Source organism: Sus scrofa, chromosome 2 (assembly GCF_000003025.6).
Source record: "Sus scrofa isolate TJ Tabasco breed Duroc chromosome 2, Sscrofa11.1, whole genome shotgun sequence".
Lineage (NCBI taxonomy): Eukaryota > Metazoa > Chordata > Mammalia > Artiodactyla > Suidae > Sus > Sus scrofa.
Genome location: NC_010444.4, coordinates 119297027 through 119310420, shown reverse-complemented (window position 1 = coordinate 119310420; position 13394 = coordinate 119297027). Strand labels below are relative to the sequence as shown.

At 38.2% G+C, this 13394-nt stretch overlaps 1 protein-coding gene and 1 long non-coding RNA gene across 7 annotated transcripts in view; both read left to right on the top strand.

Annotated features, from left to right (window-relative positions):
* The window catches only part of TRIM36 (tripartite motif containing 36), a 47990-nt gene extending 42045 nt beyond the window's left edge, over positions 1-5945 (top strand). For 5 of the 6 annotated variants that reach the window (XM_021084643.1, XM_021084642.1, XM_003480892.4 and 2 more), the window contains one exon: positions 1660-3759. In XM_021084643.1, the coding sequence (XP_020940302.1) occupies positions 1660-2014 (355 nt within the window). In that variant the 3' untranslated portion in view covers positions 2015-3759. Of the gene's footprint in view, positions 1-1659 lie in introns of all 6 variants that reach the window. The other variant, XM_021084641.1, reaches the window with a different exon arrangement.
* LOC110259442 overlaps positions 6785-13394 on the top strand; it is a 132810-nt gene continuing 126200 nt past the window's right edge. The window contains exon 1 of the long non-coding RNA XR_002341852.1: positions 6785-12691. This is a non-coding gene — a long non-coding RNA (uncharacterized LOC110259442). The remainder of the gene's footprint in view (positions 12692-13394) is intronic.

Genomic DNA, 13394 nt, shown 5'->3' with positions numbered 1-13394 from the left:
GTAGATTCTTTTATTGATCTGATTCTGATCTGATTCTTTCAAAACTAACCATAGAAAATAGACCTGGGTTTACTTATTGCATTTAGAATATTTAGTTTTTAGAATATGCATTTCTTAGATTCAGGTGTTTGGGCCGAGCTTGTGTGGCTGGCTAAGAAAAGGAGTCAGTGAATAATGAGATTCAGCAGTTAATTTTGGATGCTATGAGGACATGAGCCTGTTTTAGGTTCCTCTTGGTTATTGTGTAGCTTCGCAATTTAGAATTTAGAAGTCTTTGACATCAGTCACCCTAATTATGTGATTAAAAATTATGTAAATAGCGAAATACCTCTAAATGCCATATTTCATGACTGTGATAATTAACTTGCTCTTTTGTTAAGGAATACAGTTACTTGAAACTGTCCCGTATGTGTTTACAGAATTAAGTCATGGTCAGTGTGTTTCCATGACAAAGAATTCTATTTTTTAGAGATTGACCACTTAGTTGAGACTGTACTGTTCAGTTTCGTTGGAAGGTGTAGTGTGAACCAGTCCAGACAAACCATTTTTGACCACTCATGTCTACAGAAATCCCAGATCACCAGTCTGAGTGATAGGAAGAACTTTTAGCACCAAGATGATAAGTTGAAATAACAATGAAAATTGAAATAGGGAAATAGTTACTAAAACATAATAGTACGTCTACTTGGTAGATTATTACTAATAATGTTAAAAGAGTTTATAACATGAGAAATGTTAGAAGTGAAAAGACCCAATTAAAATTGTTCATGTAGTTAGATCACAAATATGTAAGAACCAAACTAGGCACAGAGAAAACAGTGGAAGAAACTCTGTATCAAAATTTTCTTTTAAGGTGCTACTGTTTTATAATCAAGGGGTGAGGGGGACTCTTCATAATACTTGCTTACATCATAGATCCACACAGAAATTCCAACCAGGAAATACAGTTCTTAGAGGGGAGAAGGAAACATGCTTTTTTCTCCTGCATTATTTTGCAGTATCCGTTAATTTTACTTAGTCTGGTAATTTCATGGATTAGGGGGCCTGTCTTCATTTTTTATTTTTTCATATATGATTTTGTGCAATAAATATTTAATCTTTATCAAGTCACTTCAGTTCTCTTCCCCCTGCTTTATTTTTTTATTAAAAAATTTTTTTTTTGCCTTTTAGGGTTGAACCCATGGCATATGGAAGTTCCCAGGCTGGGGGTTGAATCATAGCTACAGCCACATCAATGTGGGATCTGAGCCACATCTGTGATTTACACCACAGCTCATGGCAACGCTGGATCCTTAGCCCACTGAGCAACGCCAGGGATTGAACACGCATCCTCATGGAAACGGTCAGATTTGTTACTGCTGAGCCACAATGGGAACTCCCTTGCTTTATTTTTTGATATACCAAAATTATTAATTTTTTAAGGTTCTCATCTGTATATATATCTAGGTAAAAATGGATACTTCATGAGAATTTGGGGCTGAATCTGTGGTATAATTCTAAGTGGCAGTGTGTAGTCCTTAGGTTTTTAAGTGATTATAGTTTAACAGAAAGGTTTTGATGTACAAATTATTTTAACTCAGTGTATACTGTGAAAATGTTTTGAAGCTACTTGAAGGCATGGGGATGATGAGACAGCTAAGATTCTATTTTGTGTTTTAGGTACGAGCAAGACAGTGGGCATGACAGCGGCAGTGAAGATGCCTGTTTTGATTCTTCACAACCCTTTACATTAGTTACTATAGGCATGAAGAAATTTTTTATACCCAAGTCACCTACTTCTTCTAATGAACCTGAAAATAGAGTTCTTCCCATGCCAACAAGTATAGGGGTTTTCCTCGACTATGATAAAGGCAAAGTGGGTTTCTATGATATGGATCACATGAAATGCCTTTATGAACGCCAAGTGGATTGTTCGCATACTATGTATCCAGCATTTGCATTAATGGGCAGTGGAGGAATCCAGCTTGAAGAACCCATCACAGCAAAGTATCTAGAATACCAAGAGAACATGTAGTTTTAAGCATCTGATGTGACTTAAGGATAAAAAATGTGAGCAAAATAATGCCTTGGTGTTAACCTTCGTAACTAATTACATGTCATCTAAATGTTCTGTCGCCACACTTGTTTTTTGTGTATGTTTCTTCCTAAAACAAAGCAAACCTAAACAGCCTTTCTGCCTTTCACAAATGATGGGGAGAAGATACTCTATGCTAGTTAACACCGAAATGGTTAACTGGATATTGTCTTTTTATGCACGGGAAATCCATTTATTTATGTCAGCTTGTGTTGCTGATACTACATTCCTTTTTGTGGGGTGGGGGACAGAGGGCTGCAAAAATATTTATTCTTCTTTTGTGTTTTTTTTTTTTTTAATATCATGTTTATGTCCTAAGAGAAGATATTTTTTAAAAGCCTTATGGATAGAAATTAGTACTAAGCATTGTGTCATGTGTTTGTTTCTAATAGGAAAACAAAGGTATAGATATAGCTAAAAAGAAAAAGGCCATAGAAAAGGTAGTATATTTAAATGGAAAATTATGTATTTAATATTAAGGATATATTGCCTGGAAAATGAATACTACTTTTTTTTTTTTTTTTTTTTTTAAGACCACAAACTGTATTCTTAAGGATATTTTTAAGAGTTCTCTTAGCTGTAACGCCCATACCTGCATGTGTGGAAAACATGGTTTCTTGCAGGAAACACCAAATTCTCGGCTAAAACATGAAGCTTTTCACTTCATATGATTTTTTGGGAAATATTTTTCTTCAAATTTTTTTGTTAGTTGCTCTATGAAAATATTTGAGCTTATACAGAGAATTATTTTTCATAAACATTAGTGAAGGTACTAATAATTATCATATTCTTTTGTTCTCTTTTTTGTCTTGTAATTTTCATTTTTTTGGCCCAATTATTACATATCAGATTGTCCTGGTTTATGTTTACAAATTTGAAAAGTTCATGATCTATTTTTAGTGTCATTACATATACTATAAAATGTGAAGGATTAACTGTCTGATCAGCTGTATGGCATTTTCTATGGCTCATTGGTAGTAAGCATTGTAAGATAAGTTAAAATACACATTTAATTGTTTAGGGATAATAATTAAAATCACAATGACTGTGTGTACCCTTTTAAAAATTGCAGATTCTTTGAATTTGTGGAATTACATGTTATCTAAATTTTATCTTCATTTTTGAAAGATGTTCTTTCTTGGGTGGTTTTATTTAAGCTGGTTAGGTTTTTTTTGAAGTTGGGTATTCAGAAACTAGATTGTTAGGCATTTAGCATTAATCATTTTTGAATGTTTTTGATGTATTTCAGTTGACTAACCAAAACCCTCAGCTCTTTGTTTATTTTGTTTTTTTCTTTTTCATTATAAATATACTTTTTAAAATGGAAATCCGTTATTTAGGCTGGTAGCACTAAATTAGCTTTTTTTTTTTACCTGACCTGAGTAGGAAAATATCATGGACAATTTTGGTGTTTAGTAAGCTTTGTTACTTTCCCACCTCTGAATAGCACTTTATGACATAGGCTGAACTAAACACATATGCAGTGTTCTGTGGATCATTGTGCAATAAAGCTGCTAAAGTCACATGTGTGGTAAAGTTTGGTAGTCTTAAGCCTGTGAAGCACATATCATGTAGACATTTTAAGTATAAAGCTTTAATAGGAGTAGGAAAACCGCTTAAAATGTTGTATAGTTGCATATAAATTGTTCTGGGCTTCTTTCATTTTTAATAAAAATTAAAAGTAAGTCAAGTGTAATTATTGAAATCTGCATTCCAGGAATTCTCAGTGTGTTTGTATGGAAAATGGAAACGGTTTATGAAAAGATATTTGACTGAGTATATTAACTTAGAGCTTTACATAAAATTATTGGGGGCATTTACTAGCTTTAATTCTTGTGGAAGTGATCATTAGAAGAGCTTAACATAAACTAATTTAAACTGACCCTTGAATATTGTGGGGTTAAGGGTGACCCCCTCCATGCAGCTGAAAATCAAGTACAACTTTCCAGTTGGTCCTGTGCGTCCTCGGTTCTACCTGCAAGGATCCAACCATCTGGGGATTGTGTGGTACTGTGGAGCCTATTTACTGAAAAGCATCCCTGTCTAAGTGGACTCATGCAGCTCAAACCTGGGTTATTGAAGGACCAACTGTACTTCAGTTGATCAATTTGTCTAATATTTCTTTTCTGATCCATAATTGATCAGATTGTGATCAGATGAATGGCCCTTTTGCTAATATTCATACTCTTAGGTAATGGGGTTCTAGTAGTTGATATGTTTGAATCAGAGTGAATTGTTACTACTGTTGGATGGGTCTTAATTGCAAAATAAGTAAGAGTAAACTCAGAAATATCCCTGTGATAGGGCATAATACCTTAATTCTCATGTTTGGAGTTGCTTTCTTGAAAGGAGTGGGAATTGGAGCTACCCTCTGTGGCTTGAATGCAATCTGAGCCTGTGAAATCTTTGGACTAGCCCATCTTCTGATAGGCGCTGAGGGTGTATCCCATACAGGAATATGGTCAAACATTGGATTGCTACTATGAAAGCTAGTGTTTTAGGCAGGAATGCTCTTTAGACATTATGTTCTACCAGGCAGATATATATTCATTTTAAATGTTTTACCTGCTTATGGGAATGGCATCCCGAGGGTCAGAGATTATCTTGGGACTCTTCTGCTTTAAAAATGAAAGGAATTTAGGTTTTTTTACAGTTTGATTTGGAACTACATCATTTAACAAGTTTTTAACTCCTGCTGTTGTTCGACTCCATGCTCTGCACTGGGTAAAAGGTGAACAAGACAGCCTAGTTAGGTTCCTGCCTAAAAGCTCCTAAAAGAGCTTGATTTTTAGAAAGGAGAAATGATAAAAATGGAAGGGACTAAGAGTGCTTGAGATGTGCGCTAATACTGGATATGGTGGTCAGGGAAGCCCCTCTGAGTTGGAGCCTGTGTGCAAAGAAAGGGCTAAGTGAAGAGCATGCTTAGTAGACCGAACACGAAGTGCATGGATGCTGGAGATCATGAATTGATCCGAGCTGTGATTGGTACTAGAACTATCCCAGCTGGTTCAAGTGAGAAGTTGTTAATGAAAGCTGCTTAGAGATACAGGCAGCCTTGAAGAAACAAGCAGTGGTGAGATGCTGCAAGGGACTAACCACAGCCTGAAGCCATTACTGCTTCTAGAGCAGGAAGGACACGGGAATTCCATCTCAGGGAGATCTCAGGGAATTCGATCTCAGGGAGAGTGGGAACATGAAGGGAGGGTTGCTCTGGGAGGCAGCTGTTGCCAAAGATGTGGTGCCAAGAATGGAAGGAGTCAGAAAGAACCTCCACCTGATATGCTGGGGTTGCCTGTTGACCAAACCACCTGGCAGCAAGCCAGCCAGCCAGCACTCTCTAGGGATGCACACAGCAGGGATCATAATCAGAGGCTGGAAGGCAGGGATCTGGAGGTGGCATAAAGGGACAATAACTGGCACAATTGGGAGGAATTTGGTATATTTGAGGGAAACGAAGGGAGGCTATTGGCCATTGCACTGGGGGCTTAAATGAGGGTATTGATAATATCCTAAAATGTTAAAACACACAAACAAACAATCCTTTTTGTTCCTAAAGACTTGGAAAGCTGAATGCATTTTCCCTTTCAGTTTTCTGGTCTTTTTCTTCCCTCTTGGCCATTCTATGCTAAGATTACCTCTGATACTAAAGGAGTGGCTTCTTTTCAGAGTTTGCCATCTCATGGAGAAAGGAGAAGAATGATTCAGTGCTATGGTTAAGAAAAAACTGTCCTTAAAGTTCTGGCCAGACAGATACCTGCATGTTAGAAGTAAGACTGTAACTTACTGTCACCATAAATGGAAATGTGCCATAAGTGATCCAGAGACCATAGTCTGACTGCTGTTGGATAATAAACAATACTTTTAAATAAAATTCTTTTCCCTTTTTCCTAGATTCTTTTTTTATCTTATCTGAACTCAATGGCTTGTTAGTTTTTCAAATGCCAGAGGACATGCTTTTAGAAGCCCTAAAAAAGTTCCTTGGGGCATTCTGAGGTGGCTCAGCAGGTTAAGGATCTGGCATTGTCACTCCTGTGTGTGCCTCAGGTCACTGCCTGGCCCAGGAACTTCTTCCTGCCTTGAGTGCAGCCCCCCTAAAAAGGGTTGCTTGGTTTTGTTTACATTGGGATGTGATTCAAATGCAGTTTGAATCTGTCTGTGCTCACTGGCCAGATAATAGGACTGCCTCTGAAGATCTGCTTTCTTTTCTTCTAAGTCTTGTTCTCCTAAGACATGGGTCTTAGGCGCAGAGCTAATGTTGTTTGGAGTAGTATACCTGTCATGTGATCTTAAGACTACTGGAGCAATACTGGATTTCTGACTGAGTACTGCTGTAAAAATGTTTTCTCTCTCCTAAGTAATACCTACATATCTCCAAATTACTAAGTGCAGGGTTTATAAAGTCAAATAATGGTAAAAGATGCATAACAAAAAACAGAGGAATCCCCCACTTATACCTCTTCCAGTTCCCTAGAGTCTGTACATTTACTAGATTCTTCTGTACTTATTTTAATGGTCCTTTTCTTCTAATAATATTAGACCCTACTTACTGACATTATGTAATATTAAATGAGGATTTTTTTTTTTTTTTTGGCTTTATAGGGCTGCATCTGTGGCATATGGAAGTTCCTGGGCTATGGGTCCAATCATAGCTACAGCTGCCAGCCTACTCCACAGCCACAGCAATGCTGGATCCAAGCCACATCTGCAAACGACACCACAGCTCATGGCGACGCCAGATCCTTAACCCACTGAGCAAGGCCAAGGATGGAACCCGCATCCTCATGGATACTAGTTGGGCTTGTTACCACCGACTTGAGCCACATCAGGAACTTGATGAGGATTTTAACTCTAAGTAAATATTGTTCAGTATGCAGTTAAGTGCGACTGTTAGGTCGACATTTCTTATACAAGTTTTTTTTTTTTTTTTTCTTGGAGTTAAAATTTGCCCATATCATTACTTAGTTATCTTTGGTGCTCTAAGTTGTCCTACATCTTCCAAAACCTCTCTGAAATACCTCTAATATGGCATTTTGATAGGTGAAACATATTTCTATATTTTTATTTTTCCTGGGGAATCTCTTCTCTGGCTCTTCTTTGTCCTCCTGCTCCAACATGGACTGGTTGGTTCCTTGGCCTGTTACATAGCTCTCTGGGGGCTTCCCTGTGCCCTTACACCAAGAATAACCTATCCTTCTAAGTTGAACCCAATTTCCTGAATTCCATGTTTTTCTTTTACCTGGTTTATATTCTCGTTTTAGTTAAACGTATTCTCCAGCAAGTATCCTGAGAGAAGACTTGGAAGGTGGGATTTCCTGAAATCTTGTATTCTAAAATTTCTTTATTCTAACCTTCCACTTAACAATTTGAAATCATGTTTTTGTTTCCAAGGTGTTCTTTTGTTGGCTACTAGCACTCAGCCTGCTACTAAAGTCCAATGCCATTTTGATTCTTGATTTTTAGTTGTGACCCGTTTTTCCTCTTTGGAAGCTTTTAGCTGCTGTTTTTCTTGCTGTTGTTTTAAACATTTATAATGTTTCTTAGTATGGGTTATTTTTCCCTGTTGCATGTTTTGGAAATTTGTTTATTCCCTTCAGTTCTGGGAAGTATTCTTATATTATTTCTTTGGTGATTTCTTCCCCTTAGGTTTGCCTTACTACTTTTTGAAACTTTCCTACTAGTGAGAATATTAGACTATTTCATGTTCTTATCCTTTCTGATAGCATCTTGTTCTTGTTTCACTGATGTAGTATTTTCCTTATTACTCTTAGACTTTAAATATTTATTTTTTGAAATTTTATTTCCTCTCTATGCTACTTATTCCTTTCAGTTTTCTACTTTTTTGTTTCTGCCTTTCGTATCAGAGGATTTTCTCAAGAGTTTGCAAATTTTGGCTATTTTTTCAGCACTGATTATTGATTGTTGGACTTGACTATGCCTTAAAGGATAAGGTGGATTTTGTTGTGTTCCACCCCAACCCCCAAATAAGTCTACAAGTCTTTCTTCTGGGGATATTCATTTTCTCCAAAGAAGGGTGCTTTAATCCTCTGGTTAGTGGTCCTTAGGAATCAAAGATTGGGGGTGACAACCTTTATGTACGTAGTGTCCCTAAAGAAGGAATTCCTCCAAATTTCTTCAGAAACTCTATGTTCTCTCTTCCTTGGAGGCGAGTGGTGGCGGTGGCGGCAGTGGGCCTGGTGGAGGAGAGAGGGGTGGGAAAGAGGACCATCATCTGATAACAGAGGCTAGAGCTGGGAAACTGGAAGGGTGAGCTTTACCTGCTGCTTACACCAATTTTACAACAATCCCCATCGGTGCAACTTTCAGAATATCCGAAATCCAACTTCTCCCACCTCCACTGCTACCAGCATTCTAACCTGATCATTGTAATCACTTCCTAGCGGGTCTTCTCTCTCTAGCCATGAATTGGCTGGAATGCTAAATTCTACTACTAACAAACTCTGAAACCTCTGAATTTAACCACAATTTATTTCTTGCTCTCATAGAGTCTATTGTAGATCAGTAAAGGCTCTCCTTCACTGATGATACAGGGATCAGGCTCGCTATATTCTATCACACGACCTTCTTAGCACATGGTTTCTAAAGTTACAAGAGCAGGAAAAGAGCAGGGAGGAAGCCCAACAGATATTAATGCCTCAGCAATGATTTCCATTCATGTTTTATTGGCTGGAACTAATTGCATGGTGCCAACCACCAGGCATGAGAATGCTATCTTCTGAGTGCTCAGGAGGAAGACAACCAGACATGAGTGAGCACTGACAATCTTAGGCCTCAAGCCCTCTCTCGCACCATTTTTCTCAATTGAAAAATCAGAGGGAGCCTTACAAAAATGTCAAACATTTCACACCACTCCTGCTCTTCCAAATATCCACACAATCCCTAACTTTATCTTTCAAATATGAGCTTCACAAGGAGAATCACTTACCAGTCTATCTAAATTGTCCCCCACTCCCCACATTTTCCATTCCCTGTTTTGTTTTCCAAAGCACACTTCAAATTTTACTTTTGCTTGCATCCTCTAAAATGTGAGCTTCTTAAGGGTAGGGTTTTTACTTTTTTATCCCAACACTTTGAATCTCCCTTGGTTTTTGGCCCTGTGACTCATCTCTGCCTTTGTGTACAAGGTGTCTACAATTCCTTAGCTTGTCTGGGGTCTGTGTGGGTTTAGCATCCTGCTTCTCAGGGATGGGCTTCTTCCTCAGCGAATATTTAGATTTGACCTTCTTTCATTAAGGCATTTGCTGTTCCTCTACTGCTCTCTCTTCACTACAGTTTGAAGTTTTCAGGGCTCTTAGTTACACTGTAGTTGGAATTTTCAGTTTCTTGTTCATTTTGGGGGTGATTTTCAAGAGGAAGAGGTAGATAGGACTTAACCATCTTGAAACTAGATAAAGTATTATTTTTGAAATGATAGATTCATATAGTTAGTATCTTTTCCAGATCTTCATTTTGTAACACCCTAGGAAATAACTCCTTGACTCTTAAGGTTTTTGTTTGTTTTCCAGTGATGGAACTATAGTATAGTGTGTAGATGTACTTTGTTTGGTAGAAGATTTTTTTTTGGGGGGGGGAGGATTACTAGGAAGTTGAACTTGTATTTGGTGAGTAGGTTATTTGACAAAATCTGAACATTTGTTTGTTTGGCTCCCCCACAGCCCAGGCCAGGGATTGAACCTGCAGTGACCCAGGCCACAGCAGTGCTAACACCAGATCTTTAACTTACTCCAAATCTGAGTGTTTTTTTTTTTTTTTTGTCTTTTTGCCATTTCTTGGGCCGCTCCCGCGGCATATGGAGGTTCCCAGGCTAGGGATCGAATCGGAGCTGTAGCTGCCAGCCTACGCCAGAGCCACAGCAACGCGGGATCCGAGCCGAGTCTGCAACCTACACCACAGCTCATGGCAATGCCGGATCGTTAACCCACTGAGCAAGGGCAGGGACCGAACCTGCAACCTCATGGTTCCTAGTCGGATTTGTTAACCACTGCGCCACGACGGGAACTCCCAAATCTGAGTGTTTTAAGGCAATTTGTGACAGCTAAATATTACCCATTTGAATTCTTTGTGCCCTAGATGGTCCCTCCATTTTTAAAGCCCATGTCTAAGTGGAAATATTTATATTCCAGAAGTTATTTTCCGGTAAAATTTCTTGGGTTACCAATTCTGCCCATAAATTTGACAGGTAAGCATTTGAATTTAAGTGTCCCTAATAGGCCTCAAAACTGTCAAGTGACAGAGAATTCTGAAAACATTTTAAAAACATTTAAAAATGTTATAAAGGCTAATACCCATGGTACAATTGAAGGCTGGTCTAAAAATATTTATAGGTTTGGGGGAAAGGAGAAGACTCCATGAGCAAAAAAGTTTGGGTTCTACTCCATTAAGCAAAATTTGATATTTGATGTATTTTTGACTGCAGGAATTCTCACAGCATTTACTGCCAATAGGACTCTGAATTTCACAGAGAAGTCTATGAATCACATGGACAGAGTAGTAGTGGTTACTGTGGATTTTTGGTTTGGATTTATGGCTGAGGTTTGTCATTTAATAACTATGTGATCTTAGACAAGTAACCATCTTATTTGTAAAATAATTCTAGTGCTGTGTACTTAGGTAAATTAGATCATGTATACAAAATACTTAACACAGTGTCTTCTGTGTAGGAAATATTTACTATGGGGTGGCTTCACACACACATTCTGCTATTAAATAGTGTTTCTGAAAATAGTATTTAACCTCACAAGATATCCTTTATAAATGGTAAAGAATATATCTGAATACAAAATTGTGGAGTTCCTGTTGTGGCTCAGCAGAAACGAGTCTAACTAGGATCCATGAAGATATGGGTTAGATCCCTGATCTCACACAGTGGGTTAAGGATCTGGCATTGCTGTGAGCTGTGGTGTAGTTTGCAGATATGGCTCGGATCTGGCTTTGTCGTGGTGCAGGCCAGTGGCTACAGCTCTGATTTGCACCCTAGCCTGGGAACCTCCATATACCTCGGGTGTGGCCCTAAAAAGACAAAAAAAAAAAAAAAAATTGTACTGTGGAATCATAGTGTATTCAACTGCTATCATTTGCTTGTAATGTCCAAAACCAAACCGGAGAGGCACAGTAGCCCCTCTATCCACAGGAAGTATGTTCTAAGACTGTCTGTGGGCGTTGGAAGCTGCAGATACTGCTACGTGTACTATGTTTTTTCCTATACATACTTACCTGTGATGAAGTTTGTTTTATAAATTAGGCACTGTAAGAGATTAACAACAATGTAAAACATAACATTGATAACAATATACTGTAATAAAAGTTATGTGATAATGGTCTCTCAAATATCTTATTTTCCTGTACCCATCCTTGTGATGATGGCAGATGATAAAATGCCTACGTGATAAGACGAAGTGACGTGAATGACATAGGCATTGTATCATTATGTTACTATTGGTTTCTGACCACATGTCAGAAGGAGGATTGTCTGCTTCAGGTGATCTTGGATCCGTGATCCATGATGACATTCGTGGTTGGACGTCAGAAGCAGACGATGTCATGGTTGAGGATCCTGAGCAGGATGGAGCAGAACAGGGTGAGGTGTCATCATATTACTCAGGTGATTACACCCTTTAAAACTTATGACTTGTTTATTTTTAATTTTCCATTTAATATTTTTGGACTCTGGTTGAGCAGGGGTAACTGAAACCACAAAAAGCCAACCCGTGGATGGGGGGGGGGGCTTCTGTATATGAATAATTAACTTTTTCTTTTTTAAGAAAAAATTTTTGAAGTTTAATACAGTAAATACAGTCAATTTTATACTTGGCAGTGTACAGTTGCTTAATTTTAACACATATATATGGTCATGTAATTACTACCACAATCAATATATAGAACAGTTCCATCACACCCCGAAATTCCCCCATATCCTTTTATCATCAATCTGTCCCCACTCCTCAGCCCCCCAGATACCATTGGTCTGTTTTCTCTCGCTGTAGTTCTTACCTTTTCCAGAATGCCGTGTAAATGAATCATATAATATGCACCCTTATAATTAACTTTGAAGTATAATTCAACCAGTTGGCTAATTCAACGAACTGTGCTATGGGATGAAGATAATATGATCCAGGTGTGTTTTTTTGCACTTAACGTAACAATGAGCACGAGAACGTAAAACACGAAGAGAAAGGACTTACTTGTCTGTCTCACCTACTTGGTGTCTCAGATAAACTTCGTTCACTGTACATCTCAGTGGCTCCTGGAACCTACTGATGGTCTCGTTAATTAAAAAGCAGCATATGCTGTGGGGCAGCGCAGTCTCAAGCATTAACATGCATATGGGTCACCTGGGGATCTAGTTAAAATGCAGATTTTGATTTGGGAGGGCTGTGATGGAGCTAACTAGCTCCAGGTGAAGGCATTGGTGCTCACCCACGAATCACAGTGTGAGCGACTAGGCTGTCGAAAACAGGATGATTCTTCTGCGCATGTGTACTGCTGGGGAACCCGGATAGGAGGTATCAGAGCCGAAGTCAGTTTGAACTGAAAATTTAGCAGGCTCGACTCAACTGGAACGAGAGCTATCCTCTGAGGTCAGCCTCATGAGATGCACAGGTAAGGCCAAAATGACCTTTTAAAGAGCAACACTTTGCACAAACATTTAATTGAAATTTTCAAGATTCGGGGTCATACAGTAAAAGAGAGTGAGTTTGGTCTTCTCAAATTAAGTGCAGAGGTTATAGGACACCTCACCCATTTAAAACAAACCAATCAATCTGAGCATGTATCTTCCAGAGTGTCTTGTGTAGAATTTGCTTGAACATAACCCTTCATTCTTGATAATACCAGAGTGAGGTAATTGCAAAAATATATCCACAATTCGCTAAAATTTTGTTTGAATATATTATTGTCATTTATTGATTGTGACATTCTAGGACCTAGGTTAATTGCTTTATACAGATCTAAGTGTAATTTTTATAATATTCTTAGAGGAGTGTATCATCTTCCACATTTTCCCCCATTTTTTCCCCCGGGTGAGGAAACTAAGAATCCAGAGATGAAATAACCTCCCTAGGGTCTCAAAACTAATCTGTGGCAGAGGGCAATTTGAACTCAACACTTTTCCCAACATCTAAATATTGAACCATTACCCAACTTTTCTGTGAAACTCATTTAAATATTGAGGTATGTTGACAAATAAAATGATGGCAATAATTGAAAAAATGGATTCTTTCATGAACTCTTAGAGAACCAGTGTTAAATGACTGCATAGAATTTAATTGTTGGATCAATAGATTGTGTAGTCTCTTGTACCTAA